The 13,394-nt window shown below is 41.6% G+C and overlaps 1 protein-coding gene across 7 annotated transcripts in view; it reads left to right on the top strand.

Annotated features, from left to right (window-relative positions):
* Positions 1–13,394, top strand: part of VPS13B (vacuolar protein sorting 13 homolog B) — a 988,099-nt gene that overhangs the window by 538,972 nt on the left and 435,733 nt on the right. For all 7 annotated transcript variants that reach the window (XM_044295329.1, XM_044295331.1, XM_044295327.1 and 4 more), the window contains one exon: positions 3,371–3,574. In XM_044295329.1, the coding sequence (XP_044151264.1) occupies positions 3,371–3,574 (204 nt within the window). The remainder of the gene's footprint in view (positions 1–3,370; positions 3,575–13,394) is intronic.

Here is a 13,394-nt window from a genome sequence, read left to right as displayed (position 1 = left end):
ATGGCAGAGGTACTCACACTCCGTATACCACCATATAGTTCTCAGTGCCGCAAAATTTTGTAGGATCATTCTCAATTACAAGCCTTGTTTGTAGATAAGAATAGCTGTTTTACTTCATCGGAAGGAGCTTTGTAATTGTTTTTCCTATTCACTTTTATAGAAAAAAAACTGCTGCCTGTGCATTGATATTGTTCTTGTGGAAAAAAATGAAAAACACTATAAGCCATACCACTTGGACCACTTGTATATTTTCACTAAATTGATGTATTTTTGGATGTGATAGTTGGTGCACTTCTCTGAACTGAACGTCCCTGTATGAACTTGGCTTTAGACTATCAGGCAAAATATCTTTCCAATTTTCTATTATTCACATAATAAAAATTCATGTTGAAAACTAGAAACAAAATCCTACCAAAAAAAAAAAATATATCAATCTACAGAGACCAGTTTACCAGTTGTGGGCTCATCATTGCTAGGGTAATTTTCATATTTATGTACCAAACTGTACTGTAGGTCAAGTGTTCCAACAAATAGTTGGATTACATTGCTCTGAGCTACACTTAGGCTAATGAGGACAAAGCACAGAAGTTCAAGAAGCATTTATGTAAATTTTGCAAAATTGTAATGTGTTAAAAGCTTTCATCGCATAAAGTAGTCAAGTCCTGTTCAACATCGAATGCAGACTGACCCTAGTGTTTCCTGCATCTGTTCTGCCTATATAAGAAGTCGGCATCAAAGCCGCACGTGTCCCCAGGCTTAGACGTCTTAGAAATATATAAATATATGTATGGGGGGGGGGGGGGAGTTCCCATTGACTCAGTAGGGAATATATGGCATCCAGCTGTGGTCGACATCCAGACCTTGTCCTTATTCCTTTTGTGCACCATGTTTTATACACTGCATGGTAATGTGTTGTCATATACATCCCATGATTAATGCTTATTTATCAAAGTCTGTGTAAATACCTTCCAACTTAGTCAAACAATTTAAAGTTAAACATTTTCTTCTGTGAATATTGCAATGACAGTCCCCAGTGGGCTGTGGAATTGGGATTTATACTTGCCATCGTCTAAGGACACAATCCAAGCTCATTGCCTGCTTGTGTATTGCCCTAGCCCCAGAAGCAACCAGTAAGTGATTAACAATTGGCAAAAATACCAAGAGCCTGATTGATGGGGACTGTGCTCCCAAAGGAGGCGTCTAATTTATGACGAGGCGCAGGCCTCATCATAAGCTACCTGTGCACCATGGTCTCCATGCTCACAGCTGCCTTATATTTCAGTCATTATTTCCACCAGTTTCTGGCATAAATAATGATGAATTTGCAGGGGCAGATTGCCTCACCCTCGCATTGTCCTCACTCTGCCTCCCACCACGTCCCCTTTTCATAGACTTGGCAAGGGCGGCTTAAAATCCATATGGCAACTAGAGAAGTCACAAATGCAACAAATTTTTTCTATGACCACTGGGACTCCCACTAATCCCGAGAACGGTCCAGTTACCCCCATTCTGATGGAGCGGCAGGTTTTGCTTACGCACTGATACTCCGTTAATTCTGTGCCCAGATACCCAAGTACAACCCTGCTGCTCCATCTGAACGGGGAAACAGGACCCCAATTCGCAGGATTGGTCGGTGTCCCAGCTGTTGGACCTCCAGCGATCAGCTAGTTAAAATAAACTTTCCACAACCCCTTTAAAGGGGTTGTATTATATCACCATTACTAAGGTGAGGTGAGACACTGTCCCTACCGCCAGCCAGCCTGGGAAACAGCATAGCTCCCATTCCTTGGGAAACAATATAGCTTGTTTCCATAGCTTAACGCAACGGGAGCTACTGAAACAGCGAGCGCCGGCGTGTTGCGCCCTCTTCCGGCCAACTGGTGGTTGGGACTGTGTCTCATCTCGCCTTAGTAATGATGTGATCAGACAACCCCTATAACCTATGTTTTTAGAGTGTGGGAAAAAATCTGAGTACCCAGAGAAATCCACACAAACACAAGGAGAACATGAATGTTAGCGTATTCAAATGACAACGTGGCTCCCCTGTTGGCTGATATGGATAGGTGCACTTATCAGTGTGATTCACCCAATCACATTTGTTTTTAGTTTTGTCGCAAAAGATTATGATAGGCACTCAACATCCGGAATTGTATCAAATATGTAACATTTATTAATTAAAAACTTATCACTATAATTTTAAAAATGAATGATGATTAAAACAATAAAAATAGTAAAAATGGCGATAAATCTTAGTAGCAGGAGATCCTCATGTGAGATATCGCCACACTCCTGAAGAAGGAACAAATCCAAAGCTCTGAAACGCGTATGAATTGGGGACTGTCCTATGTGCAAGTACCTTCACAGCAACTTTTAAATCCATTTCAAATAGAGCGCTCCAGAAATCCCATCTGAAAAAATCTGGATGAACAAAGGAGATTGACTGGTAGAGATTCCACTCACTGAACACGTGAGACGCCGATTGACTCTCCGAACCACATGAGAGTCAGCGCGACAATACAATACTCACCATCAGAGGGTGGATACGGAGATAAGATAGATTGGTGCTGTGCACCACGTTGTACGCCACGGCCTGCACTCGACTCCGCTTCCCTGCATCATTGGTGTGTAATCAAAACCATATCGCGCAACTGTGCGTGTAATCAGTTCACACTATTACTGACCAATATTCGAACAATACTTGGCCAGGCCACTTAAGGTGGAAAGGAACTTTATAATCTGAACAAACTATGAACAACAACAATTCCACCTTGTGAGAGACTGGCCTTAATCGCGGGTACAATATATAGTTCAATTGAAATATAAACAAGATTGATACAAGTATCCAACAATTCTTTAGTCTACATAGTGTCTCAAAGTTATTTATATAATAGCCAACCGACTGCATTAGAACCTTATGCGAAACTCGCCGACTTGCTAGTTTGTCATGTATACTGTGCATTAATATTCTGAGTTACATTGAATAAAGGCATATATCTTGGAGTGGCAGCTTCTCCAGCAGGGCTTTTGTCACACCGATTATTTGTGACGTGTGGTACATATACACATGCCACAAGTGTGGCGATATCTCACATGAGGATTTCCTACTACTAAGATATCGCTATTTTTATTGTTTTAGTTATCTGGAATATTCATTTTTAAAATTATAGTGATAAATTTATAATGAATAAGTGTTATATTTGATGCGATTCCAGATGTTGAGTGCCTATCATTAACTTTTTGCGACAAGGAGAACATGCAAACTACGTGCAGTTGAACCCTAGATGACCCTAGGAGGCGGAAGGTCTTCTTTAACATTTCTGATGATTATTCATAATCTTACTTAAATTATCTGTGCTTCCCCCTTTTCTAGGTCCAGTTATTATATCAGCTGGCTGACACCATGAGCAAAGTGTGGCAGAAGATTCAGAAGAGAGGAGTTCTGTATCAGTCATCAGTCTACTTTGACTCCTCGGCTGCTCCGAGTCCCAGCTCACCAATCAGAAGCAGTGTTGGCACGGCACCTCAGGATACCAGCACATGCAGCCCATCTGCTGATATTGGGACCACTACTGAGGTAAGTGTTTGTGATGAATGAGTGCACTGTCAGCACATAAAGCATTGCAACCATCATCATGCAACCATCTATTGTATGTAAGTTATGTTTCACAGCACATACTTCAATATATATGTTCTTCATTTCTTCTCAGTCGACCACCTATGCCCTTATGGCACTGAACAAAAAAATAAGTGAACTATAAGAGCTGCAGTTTATCAGTAGAGGAATCAGAATAAGTGCTAACACATACACAACATACCGTAATATAGTTGTAATGATTGAAATGTGCGTTTTATGCGTGTAAGAAAGTTTGGGAATTGGGGATGGTTCATTGATGGTTTGTAAAATTTAATGCGTAAACTGACCTTTATATTGTTGTGTTTCCTTGAGTAGGCCTACATCTTAGGAGGAAATCTATTATTGTTTATTGAATTTTCGACTGTCACAAATTCAGCCATATGGACTTGTTTGATCATGTGCTTTGAGCAGGGCTGATTATATCACATAGGCTTTTTTGGGGGTTCATTTCCTAAATTTGTTTGCACCCAGTAGTTCATCTTATAGAATCCTTCATTTATGGAGCATTTGCCTAGTGACCTGTCATATTCCTAGTGCTTGGGATTCCTCGCAGCGTCCAGTGTGTTTTGATATGATATGTATTTCTCCATTTGTGCTGTTGGGATCTGTACTCGCTGTGGGGTCGCCCATGACAGACTTCAGTAGAGACAGAGGGTTTTAAGGTCCAAAGCCTAACACATGGTATCCAACTAATACATCACTTGAGGAAATCACAGTTCATAACACGAAAACCTAAAATAAATACCTGTCCGTCTTGGCTCTACCTATTACACAGGTGATTCCTGTCTCACCTATAGAGTCCTGTTCACATCAGGGGAGATCAGGCTTCACTCAGCCTCACGGTCAGCCAGTCTCCAGTCTCTGAGCGCATAGTTCAGCTCTCCAGGCTTCAATCCCCCCAGACTGACATTCTGAGGTCTACTTTATTCCCCAGTTATGATCCCAGCAGGCCTCATCCGAGATCACCTTGGGCTAGTGGAAAAACCTTTACTGGAAGGTTGTGGACTGGGAGGACCCTCTTCCAATCCTACCTCTCAATTCAAATAAAATCCAGCCCAGGAAATCTAAAGAAAACAGCTCTAGCAAACTATGCTTTGCTGAAACAAGTGCAGCTGAGGAATCTGGATGAGATATTCACGCCTTCCACCACTTTACTGTACACATCACCATAGTGCATACTTGAAATATCGACATTTGTAAGTTCCCTTGTGGCAGAGGTTGACGATTGCCTTAGTTTTCAGAAGATTAAGGATGTTTTGGCACAATATTCGTAATGGATAATATTGGGATATACGGTAATATATACTTTGACAATTGATGCTTTCTGTTGCAGTATCCACATACTCAGCAGTTAGTCTGGGTCTACATGGAGACTTTAGCCCCAGCAAGTGTTGCACATAGGGATGAGCGAATCAGTTAGTACAAATTGATTTGTTTATCAGGTAGAGTTCTGGCTGTTTCACACGAGTGAGTCCATTGCAGGAATCAGACTCCGTGTGTGAGCAGGATCCTCTGTTCTGGACTTGCAGGAGCGTGCAGTTATCATGATTTGTAATGCTATGTGCCTCTGCATGACCTTCCTTCTACAGGATTATAATGACAGCTTTAGGTCACTATGAACCTGTAGAATTATGGCCAAGCCGAGGCACATAGCATTATAAATCATGATAACGCCTTGCGTTCCTGCAAGCCCAGAATGGAGGATTACGCTCACACAAGGAGCGTGATTCCCGCAATGGACTCACTCATGTGAAACAGCCTTACAAATCTGTCTCTAGTGCTGAAGAAGCTCCCCTCTGCCGCTTGGGTGACGGAGCCAGACATCTCACCTGGCCCTGATCAGTCTAATACCTGCGCTGCTGCTCTGAGTAGGGGCACAACTGAGGAGGCTTTGCTGCTGAAACTGAAGCTGCTCTTCCGGGTAGCATTGCATTTAATGTAGCTGCTTCGATACTGGCCTATTGACCTGTCACTACTCGGAGAATCGTAGCAGCATGGATAGCCCCTTCAGAACTGAAGAACTCTATTTGATTAACAAATTGGTTCACTTATCTGTAATTGTTGTGTAGCAATGCAGCCACACCTTATTATGGAAGTGAATAGGGTCACGTTGCGATCTGCAAGTTCTTTCAACTCAAAAATTGCTAAAAGTCCAGCAGTGTTGGATTTTTTCAGTTGTTGAACCTCGCCAACTTGCAGCGTGACCCCATTCACTTCTATTTCAGGCCGTGCTGCATAGCGACCTTTGGTGGCAGTGATCAAAGTCGCTATATTGCCTTAGCCTTATGGTGATGCAATTTTTTGCCATGCAGAAACATATGTATCACATATGTGGTCTTTGTCAGACATTTTGACTCAGTTGTAGTTACATAATCCATCAAGTTCTACCATTTACTAATTAAAAACCCACGTTGATTCAGAAGAAGGCAACAACCACTCTAGATAGCAGAAACCCAGTTTACTATAGAGTGGAAACAGTTCCTTACTGATCCCTGCCAGCAATCAGACAGGTCCTTGAACCAGCTTTCTATATTAGCACCATTAACCCTGTATATTGTGTTTCTCTATGAAGCTATCGATCACTTTATTAAATGGGTTGGCCACATTTGAGGAGTTTTTGGGAAACCTTCTCTTCCTGGGCAGACCTGCAAAGGCACGCATCCTTACCTTCTCCCCATCGCTTGGTACGGACTCTTTCTCTTCCCAGCCTCGGCTGCCTCGCTGTCAACCTCCGCTTTAACACCACTGCAGCCAATTTCTGGCTGCAGCAGTGACCTGCTCCCCTTGCGTTGTCTATTGGTCACGTGATGCAAAGGGGGAAGTTCCCTTCTCCAGCCAGCAAATGGCTGCAGCTGTATTAAACTGGATGTTGACTGCAGAGGACCTGAGCGAAGGAACTGGGACCCAGAAGCGGTGAGCAGGTCAGTATGCTCTACCCAGGAAAGGGGTGGTTGCCAAAACCCCCCAAAAGATGGCCAATCCCTTTAAAGTTGTTCACACTTCCACCCATCTCTAATTCCTGTGGGAGCATGTTCCAGTTTCAGCTTTTCAAAAAGTTTCAGCTTTTGAATTTGTGACCATTTTGCACTTTTAGATATAATTCATATGCTAAGCTGTTATTGCAATACACGTTTGCCATGTTTTTCTGGGGCAGTTATGCTTTCTGTTTCCGGAAATACCCTTACTTCATTAGTCTGTAGAAGTGATGCTGATAAAACCACGCTTGAAATGCAAAGTAAATGAACTTTCCATTACTATTCAGTGTAGGTGGGTAGAGGTTACTAGATTGGACTTGTGCTGATGAGTTTTGCTGCACTGACTGATGTCAAAAAGACCTACTGTAACTCTACATGAAAGATTACCTTAGGTTAAATGGAAGCAGAAAAGTGCAGTCATATGTTTCCTCCTGGGACAGAAAACTTCCCTATTTATGATTCACCAGCCTGTGGTCCGAGGCCAGGAAGATTGTCTCATTATCTGGACCTCAATTCCCACATTAGCTGTACCTTTTCCAGAATCTGGGCCAGCCAAACACTGCAACGCAATGTAGTCAGGTAAAGTTGTTTCCAGCTGTGTGAGGGATATATGACAAGAATAAGTGAAGTCATGTTACTTCTAATGTGAGAAATTTTACTGAAATTGCTGGTCACCCATTACTCGGTTGTATCAGTTTTTGGGGGGGAAAGAAGATGTCATCATTGTTAGTCTTTTGAAGAGCAAATTGTTACATTAAGGGGGTTCTCCGGGAATTAAAAATATAAAAAGACTTAAATATTACTTTATTATACATACACTCACCTAAAGAATTATTAGGAACACCTGTTCTATTTCTCATTAATGCGATTATCTAGTCAACCAATCACATGGCAGTTGCTTCAATGCATGTAGGGTTGTGGTCCTGGTCAAGACAATCTCCTGAACTCCAAACCGAATGACAGAATGGGAAAGAAAGGTGATTTAAGCAATTTTGAGCGTGGCATGGTTGTTGGTGCCAGGCGGCCGGTCTGAGTATTTCACAATCTGCTCAGTTACTGGGATTTTCGCGCACAACCATTTCTAGGGTTTACAAAGAATGGTGTGAAAAGGGAAAAACATCCAGTATGCGGCAGTCCTGTGGGCGAAAATGCCTTGTTGATGCTAGAGGTCAGAGGAGAATGGGCCGACTGATTCAAGCTGATAGAAGAGCAACGTTGACTGAAATAACCACTCGTTACAACCGAGGTATGCAGCAAAGCATTTGTGAAGCCTCAACATGCACAACCTTGAGGCGGATGGGCTACAACAGCAGAAGACCCCACCGGGTACCACTCATCTCCACTACAAATAGGAAAAAGAGGCTACAATTTGCACAAGCTCACCAAAATTGGACTGTTGAAGACTGGAAAAATGTTGCCTGGTCTGATGAGTCTCGATTTCTGTTGAGACATTCAAATGGTAGAGTCCGAATTTGGCGTAAACAGAATGAGAACATGTATCCATCATGCCTTGTTACCACTGTGTAGGCTGGTGGTGGTGGTGTAATGGTGTGGGGGATGTTTTCTGGGCACACTTTAGGCCCCTCAGTGCCAATTGGCTATCGTTTAAATGCCACGGGCTACCTGAGCATTGTTTCTGACCATGTCCATCCCTTCATGACCACCATGTACCCATCCTCTGATGGCTACTTCCAGCAGGATAATGCACCATGTTACAAAGCTCGAATCATTTCAAATTGGTTTCTTGAACATGACAATGAGTTCACTGTACTAAAATGGCCCCCACAGTCACCAGATCTCAACCCAATAGAGTATCTTTGGGATGTGGTGGAACGGGAGCTTCGTGCCCTGGATGTGCATCCCTCAAATCTCCATCACCTGCAAGATGCTATCCTATCAATATGGGCCAACATTTCTAAAGAATGCTATCAGCACCTTGTTGAATCAATGCCACGTAGAATTAAGGCAGTTCTGAAGGTAAAAGGGGGTCCAACACTGTATTAGTATGGTGTTCCTAATAATTCTTTAGGTGAGTGTATATTCCTAAATAACTTTCATTAGCTATAATTGCTCGTTTTGTCGAGGGAACAATCATCAGGGGAAATAGAAATGGCCATCATCCTATTAGTCCACACAAAACATGTCCTAATTACACAGCAGGACAAGTTACTTCACAACACTGAGCTAAAGAGCACCTCATCCTCCTCTCTGCTTGTCAGGGATTATGATCCTGAATACAGTTTAATATGATCTTCAGCTGAATCTCTGTAGGAATGGAGTTCATGAGGCGACATAAAGTACAGAGAGGAGGTGGGGATATGGCTAATGAGCAGCAGCACTTGTATGCAGTCTGCATTACCACAGTCCATCCTCTCTGTACTTCATGTCTCCTCATTAACTCTATTACCACAGAGATTCCGCTAAAGATTTTCTCGGCTGTACTCAGGATAATTTTTAATAGTGCAGGCGTTTTGGGACACAGTGGTGCAAATTATCTTTATTTATTTTGTTTGTTTTTATTATGGGGAAAAGTTCTGAATTGACTTTTTATATGTTTTAAAACTTTTTGTTTCCTTTTTTTTCCACACATATTTTAATTCCCCTTACGGGACTTAAACATGTGATCGTTAGATAGCTTTGACCACATACTTCAATCAATTGCCATTGTAGCCTATGGAACATTCAGTACATTCCTATAAAGCCAAGAACAGACAGGTCTCCTTAGAAACTATTGTTGTGGTAGCCTTGGATCCTTTGGAGGGCTTGAGGCTACCACAGGAAACAAATGTCTCCCCCCATCGCAGTGTGGTGTAGCTGTTCAGGACCTGGGAGTGCATCACTTCTGTGGAAAGCCACCTGAGATGCCATGGTCACAGTTGACCACGGCATCTAAGGCTACTTCACACTGGCGTTTCTGGGTCCGCTTGTGAGATCCGTTTCAGGGCTCTCACATGTGGCCCAAAACGGATCAGTTCATCCCCAATGGCATTCTGAATTTGGCTGCATTTGGTCTCCGTTGTGTTTTTTAGACAGTCACTAAAACGCAGCTTGCAGCTTTTTGGTGACCGTCTGACTATGCGGAGCCAAACGGATCCGTCCTGACTTACAATGTAACTCAATGGGGACGGATCCATTTTTCACTGACACAATATGGAGCAATTGAAAATTTGTAATTGAAATCTGTATTTCATTACTGATCACAGACATTAGCTCTAGGTGTCTAATATTTAAAACAGCATAAGTCTTGCAGCTATGGCTCCCGCTTCAGAGCACAAGAGCAGGTGGCATTTTTAAAGAACGGACTTATGCCGTGCATGTATGGCGAACTTCTTTAAAAGGGTTTTCCCACTTCAGCAAATTGCAGTTATCATATAGAGAAAATGAATACAAGCCACTTACTAATGTATTGTGATTTTCCATATTTCCCTCTTTGCTGGCTTGATAAATTTTTCCATCCCATTATACACTACTCGTATAAAGGGGTTATGACCACCCTGCAATCCAGCAGGGGGGGCTGTACTGGCACACTGTGGGAAAATAGCGCCAGCCTCTCTGGTGATTGGGATTGCAGGAGTGCGCATAGCCCGGTGCATTTTCCTGTACTGTACAAGCACAGCCACCGCTGCTGGATTACATGGTGGTCGTAACCCCTGGATACAAGCAGTGTATAATGCAATAGAAGAATAATTCAATCCAGCAAAGGAGGCAATATGGACAATCACAATACATTAGTAAGTGCCTTGTATTAACTTTGTCCACATAATGAATGTCATTTCTGAAGTGAGACGACCCCTTAAAGCTACTTTCACACTTGCGGCAGAGTGATCCGGCAAGCAGTTCCATCGTCGGAACTGTCTGCCAGATCTGGGAATTTGCATGCAAACGGACAGCATTTGTAGACAAATCCGGATGCGGATCTGTCCTATAAATGCATTGCAAGAATGGATCCGTCTCTCCGGATGCCATCCGGAGAAACGGATCCTTTATATATTTTTTTCCCATTTTTACCAGTCAGAAGGACGGATCCAGCACTTATACATTTCAATGTAAATTAATGCCGGATCCGGCATTCCGGCAACTGATCCGGAATTTTGGACGGAGATAATACTGCAGCATGCTGCGGTATTTCCTCCGTCCAAAACGCCGTTCAATGACTGAACTGAAGACATCCTGATGCATCCTGAACGGATTTCTCTCCATTCAGAATGCATGGGGATGAAACTGATCAGTTATTTTCCGGTGTTGAGCCCTTATGACTTTACTCAGTTCCGGAAAAGAAAAACGCTAGTGTGAAAGCACCCTTAAGCAGTTAAATAAATAAAACAGGTCGCACACGGACACCAGAAATATAGAAAATTCTCAAGGGTTCACAAACTTTGAAGCACCACTGTAAACTTATCGAAGTTCTGGCTCTCAATGTGGACAAATAAAAATCCAAGTCTTTATTATTCACACCTAATACATGGACATACTCCTCAGTTTGCTTACCATTTCGATCTGAAGAGATGTTAATCATAGCAATATTGTGAATAAGCTTTTTTCAGATCGAAATGGGTAAGCAAAGTGGAGTGTATGTCCATTTATTATGTGTGGACAATAAAGACTTGGATTTTTATTTGTCCACCGTGAGCTCCAGAACTTTTTTGGAAACAAGTTTATTTTCTACACAGTGCCACCACTGGTGAATAAAAGTATTACCAATAACAATTGACATCAATGAGCTGTCTGTTTAGTGCATTAACCTGCTCAGTACTCTCCAGAGGAGAATACTATTTGTAGTGGAAGGTTCTAAATAGGAGACCTTTTTATTAACTCAAAATCCTGGAACACCCCTTTAAGTATCATTGTATCTATGATAGCTAAGAAATGACAGGTTGCATCTAATTGGCGCCACCTAGTGTGAGCTAAACAGTGTAACCTTTCATAGTTACATCCTCTTCTATCTTCTCATACATTAGCCAGAATTTGGAAAGGACAATGTACTACACAAGTGGACCATAGCCAGTCAGGTGCAACATATTAGCCCAGGTATGCTCATATTGGGTTTCTAAGAGGAAGTCCATTCACTCGTGTATACCTTTTCCTTATTCTTTTTGACCACTTCTGGAAAGCAGAAAAAGCTGGAGAGATGTTTCCTGCTCAGGGCTGCTTAATTTGGCTGCTGCCTTGCAGTAACCTGGCAGAAGATCGAGCGTAGGGTGGGGCAAAGTGTTTGGGAAATTGCTTTTGGCAATTGAAAAATGAGCTGGTGCAATTTAATTCAACACCATGAGACTAGAAAGCAAATGTAAAAACAATCGTTTTTCTAAGAGAAGCGAACATATTTCTACCAGATTGTCAATAAGAATCCCACATGTTTGTTCCCAGGCAGTGGAAAATTGATGTTACATACTAGATTAGGAAATTGTTTTTTCTTTTACTATATCTATATATTGTTTTAGTTTTTTTCTGTGTTCTTTCTCCGATTACAATAAAAATAACTGAGGACTATTTTAGTACGCTCTGGAATTTCAAATTTTTTCTATCCTTGTAAAACATAGAAATCTGACTTGACACGCCATATTGAGATGTCTTACCAACATTGTGTCTGCACATGATTTAGGACTGTGGTTTAACTTGAGCACGTCCCTGGTCACAGGATCTAAGTACATACACATCTACACATGCTGGAGGGTGATGATATGAGTAGACTACACCATAGCTGATGGCACTATGTAAATTCGTGATGAACGGCATAGGCAATATTAAAATTCTAAATTTTTTGTGAATTTGTAACTGAATGTTCTCCATAAATTTGCATTTGCAAACATCAGCAATGTAATATGCATGTATTGCGCATGCAAATTCATTACCTATAATATATAACAAACAATCACGCAAAGGCTATTTGCCAACAACCTATCCATGAGATAGGTACAGTCAGCATACCTTACAATGGCAGCCTTGTTCACTATGAGACATACAAAACCAGCTCTCTATCCAAAAGGAGAAAGCCAGCAAGCTTTAAAGTTACTTGATTTGAGTTGGATGGCTTGGGGGACCTGCGCCCCTAGATCATTATCATTTGGGTGAAAAAAATTGTATTTTTTTTGGGGGGTGCCAGCTAACTCTTCTCTCACTGCTTAGGAGGGCTGCATAACAATTTTCAGTTTACTAATTGTCCTAACATTATATTCAATAACCTTTCTATACTGTTTTGTTATGTAAACTAATTTGCATAAAGTTGGGCATATGGGAAAGACATGCAAATAAGCAGAATCTGCCTTGTCTTCCAGCTGAAACACTATTTGTATGTCTTTGGACTATTAGAAAACTGAAAAATGTTATGCATCCCTTCTAAGCAGTGAGAGAAGAGTTAGCTGGCATCCAAAAACATTTTTGCAATTTTTGTCTCCCTAATGATAATGATCTAGGTGCACAGGTCCCCCAAGCCATCCAACTCAAATCAAGCAACTGACTAGCTTTATTTTTTTGGATAGAGAGCTGGTCTTGTATGTCTCAGAGTGCACAAGGCTGCCATTGTAAGGTATGCTGACTGTACCTCATGGTACTCATGGATAGGTTGTTGGCTTGCACATACCCGGCTTTTGGCACACAGCCTTTATGTGATTGTGAATAATATTGCATCTATAAAAAGAAATTATTAATGATAGCTAGGAAAATACTTATGATAAAAGATAATTCATGATAGGTAAAATAATAACTATAAAAACAAAAAATAGTTATGGATGATAGATAGCATAATAATGATTAAGAGTAGCTATGTACAATTAGTGAGAAAAGAT

Source organism: Bufo gargarizans, chromosome 5 (genome assembly GCF_014858855.1).
Source record: "Bufo gargarizans isolate SCDJY-AF-19 chromosome 5, ASM1485885v1, whole genome shotgun sequence".
NCBI lineage: Eukaryota > Metazoa > Chordata > Amphibia > Anura > Bufonidae > Bufo > Bufo gargarizans.
This window is presented reverse-complemented; position numbering and strand designations above follow the sequence as displayed.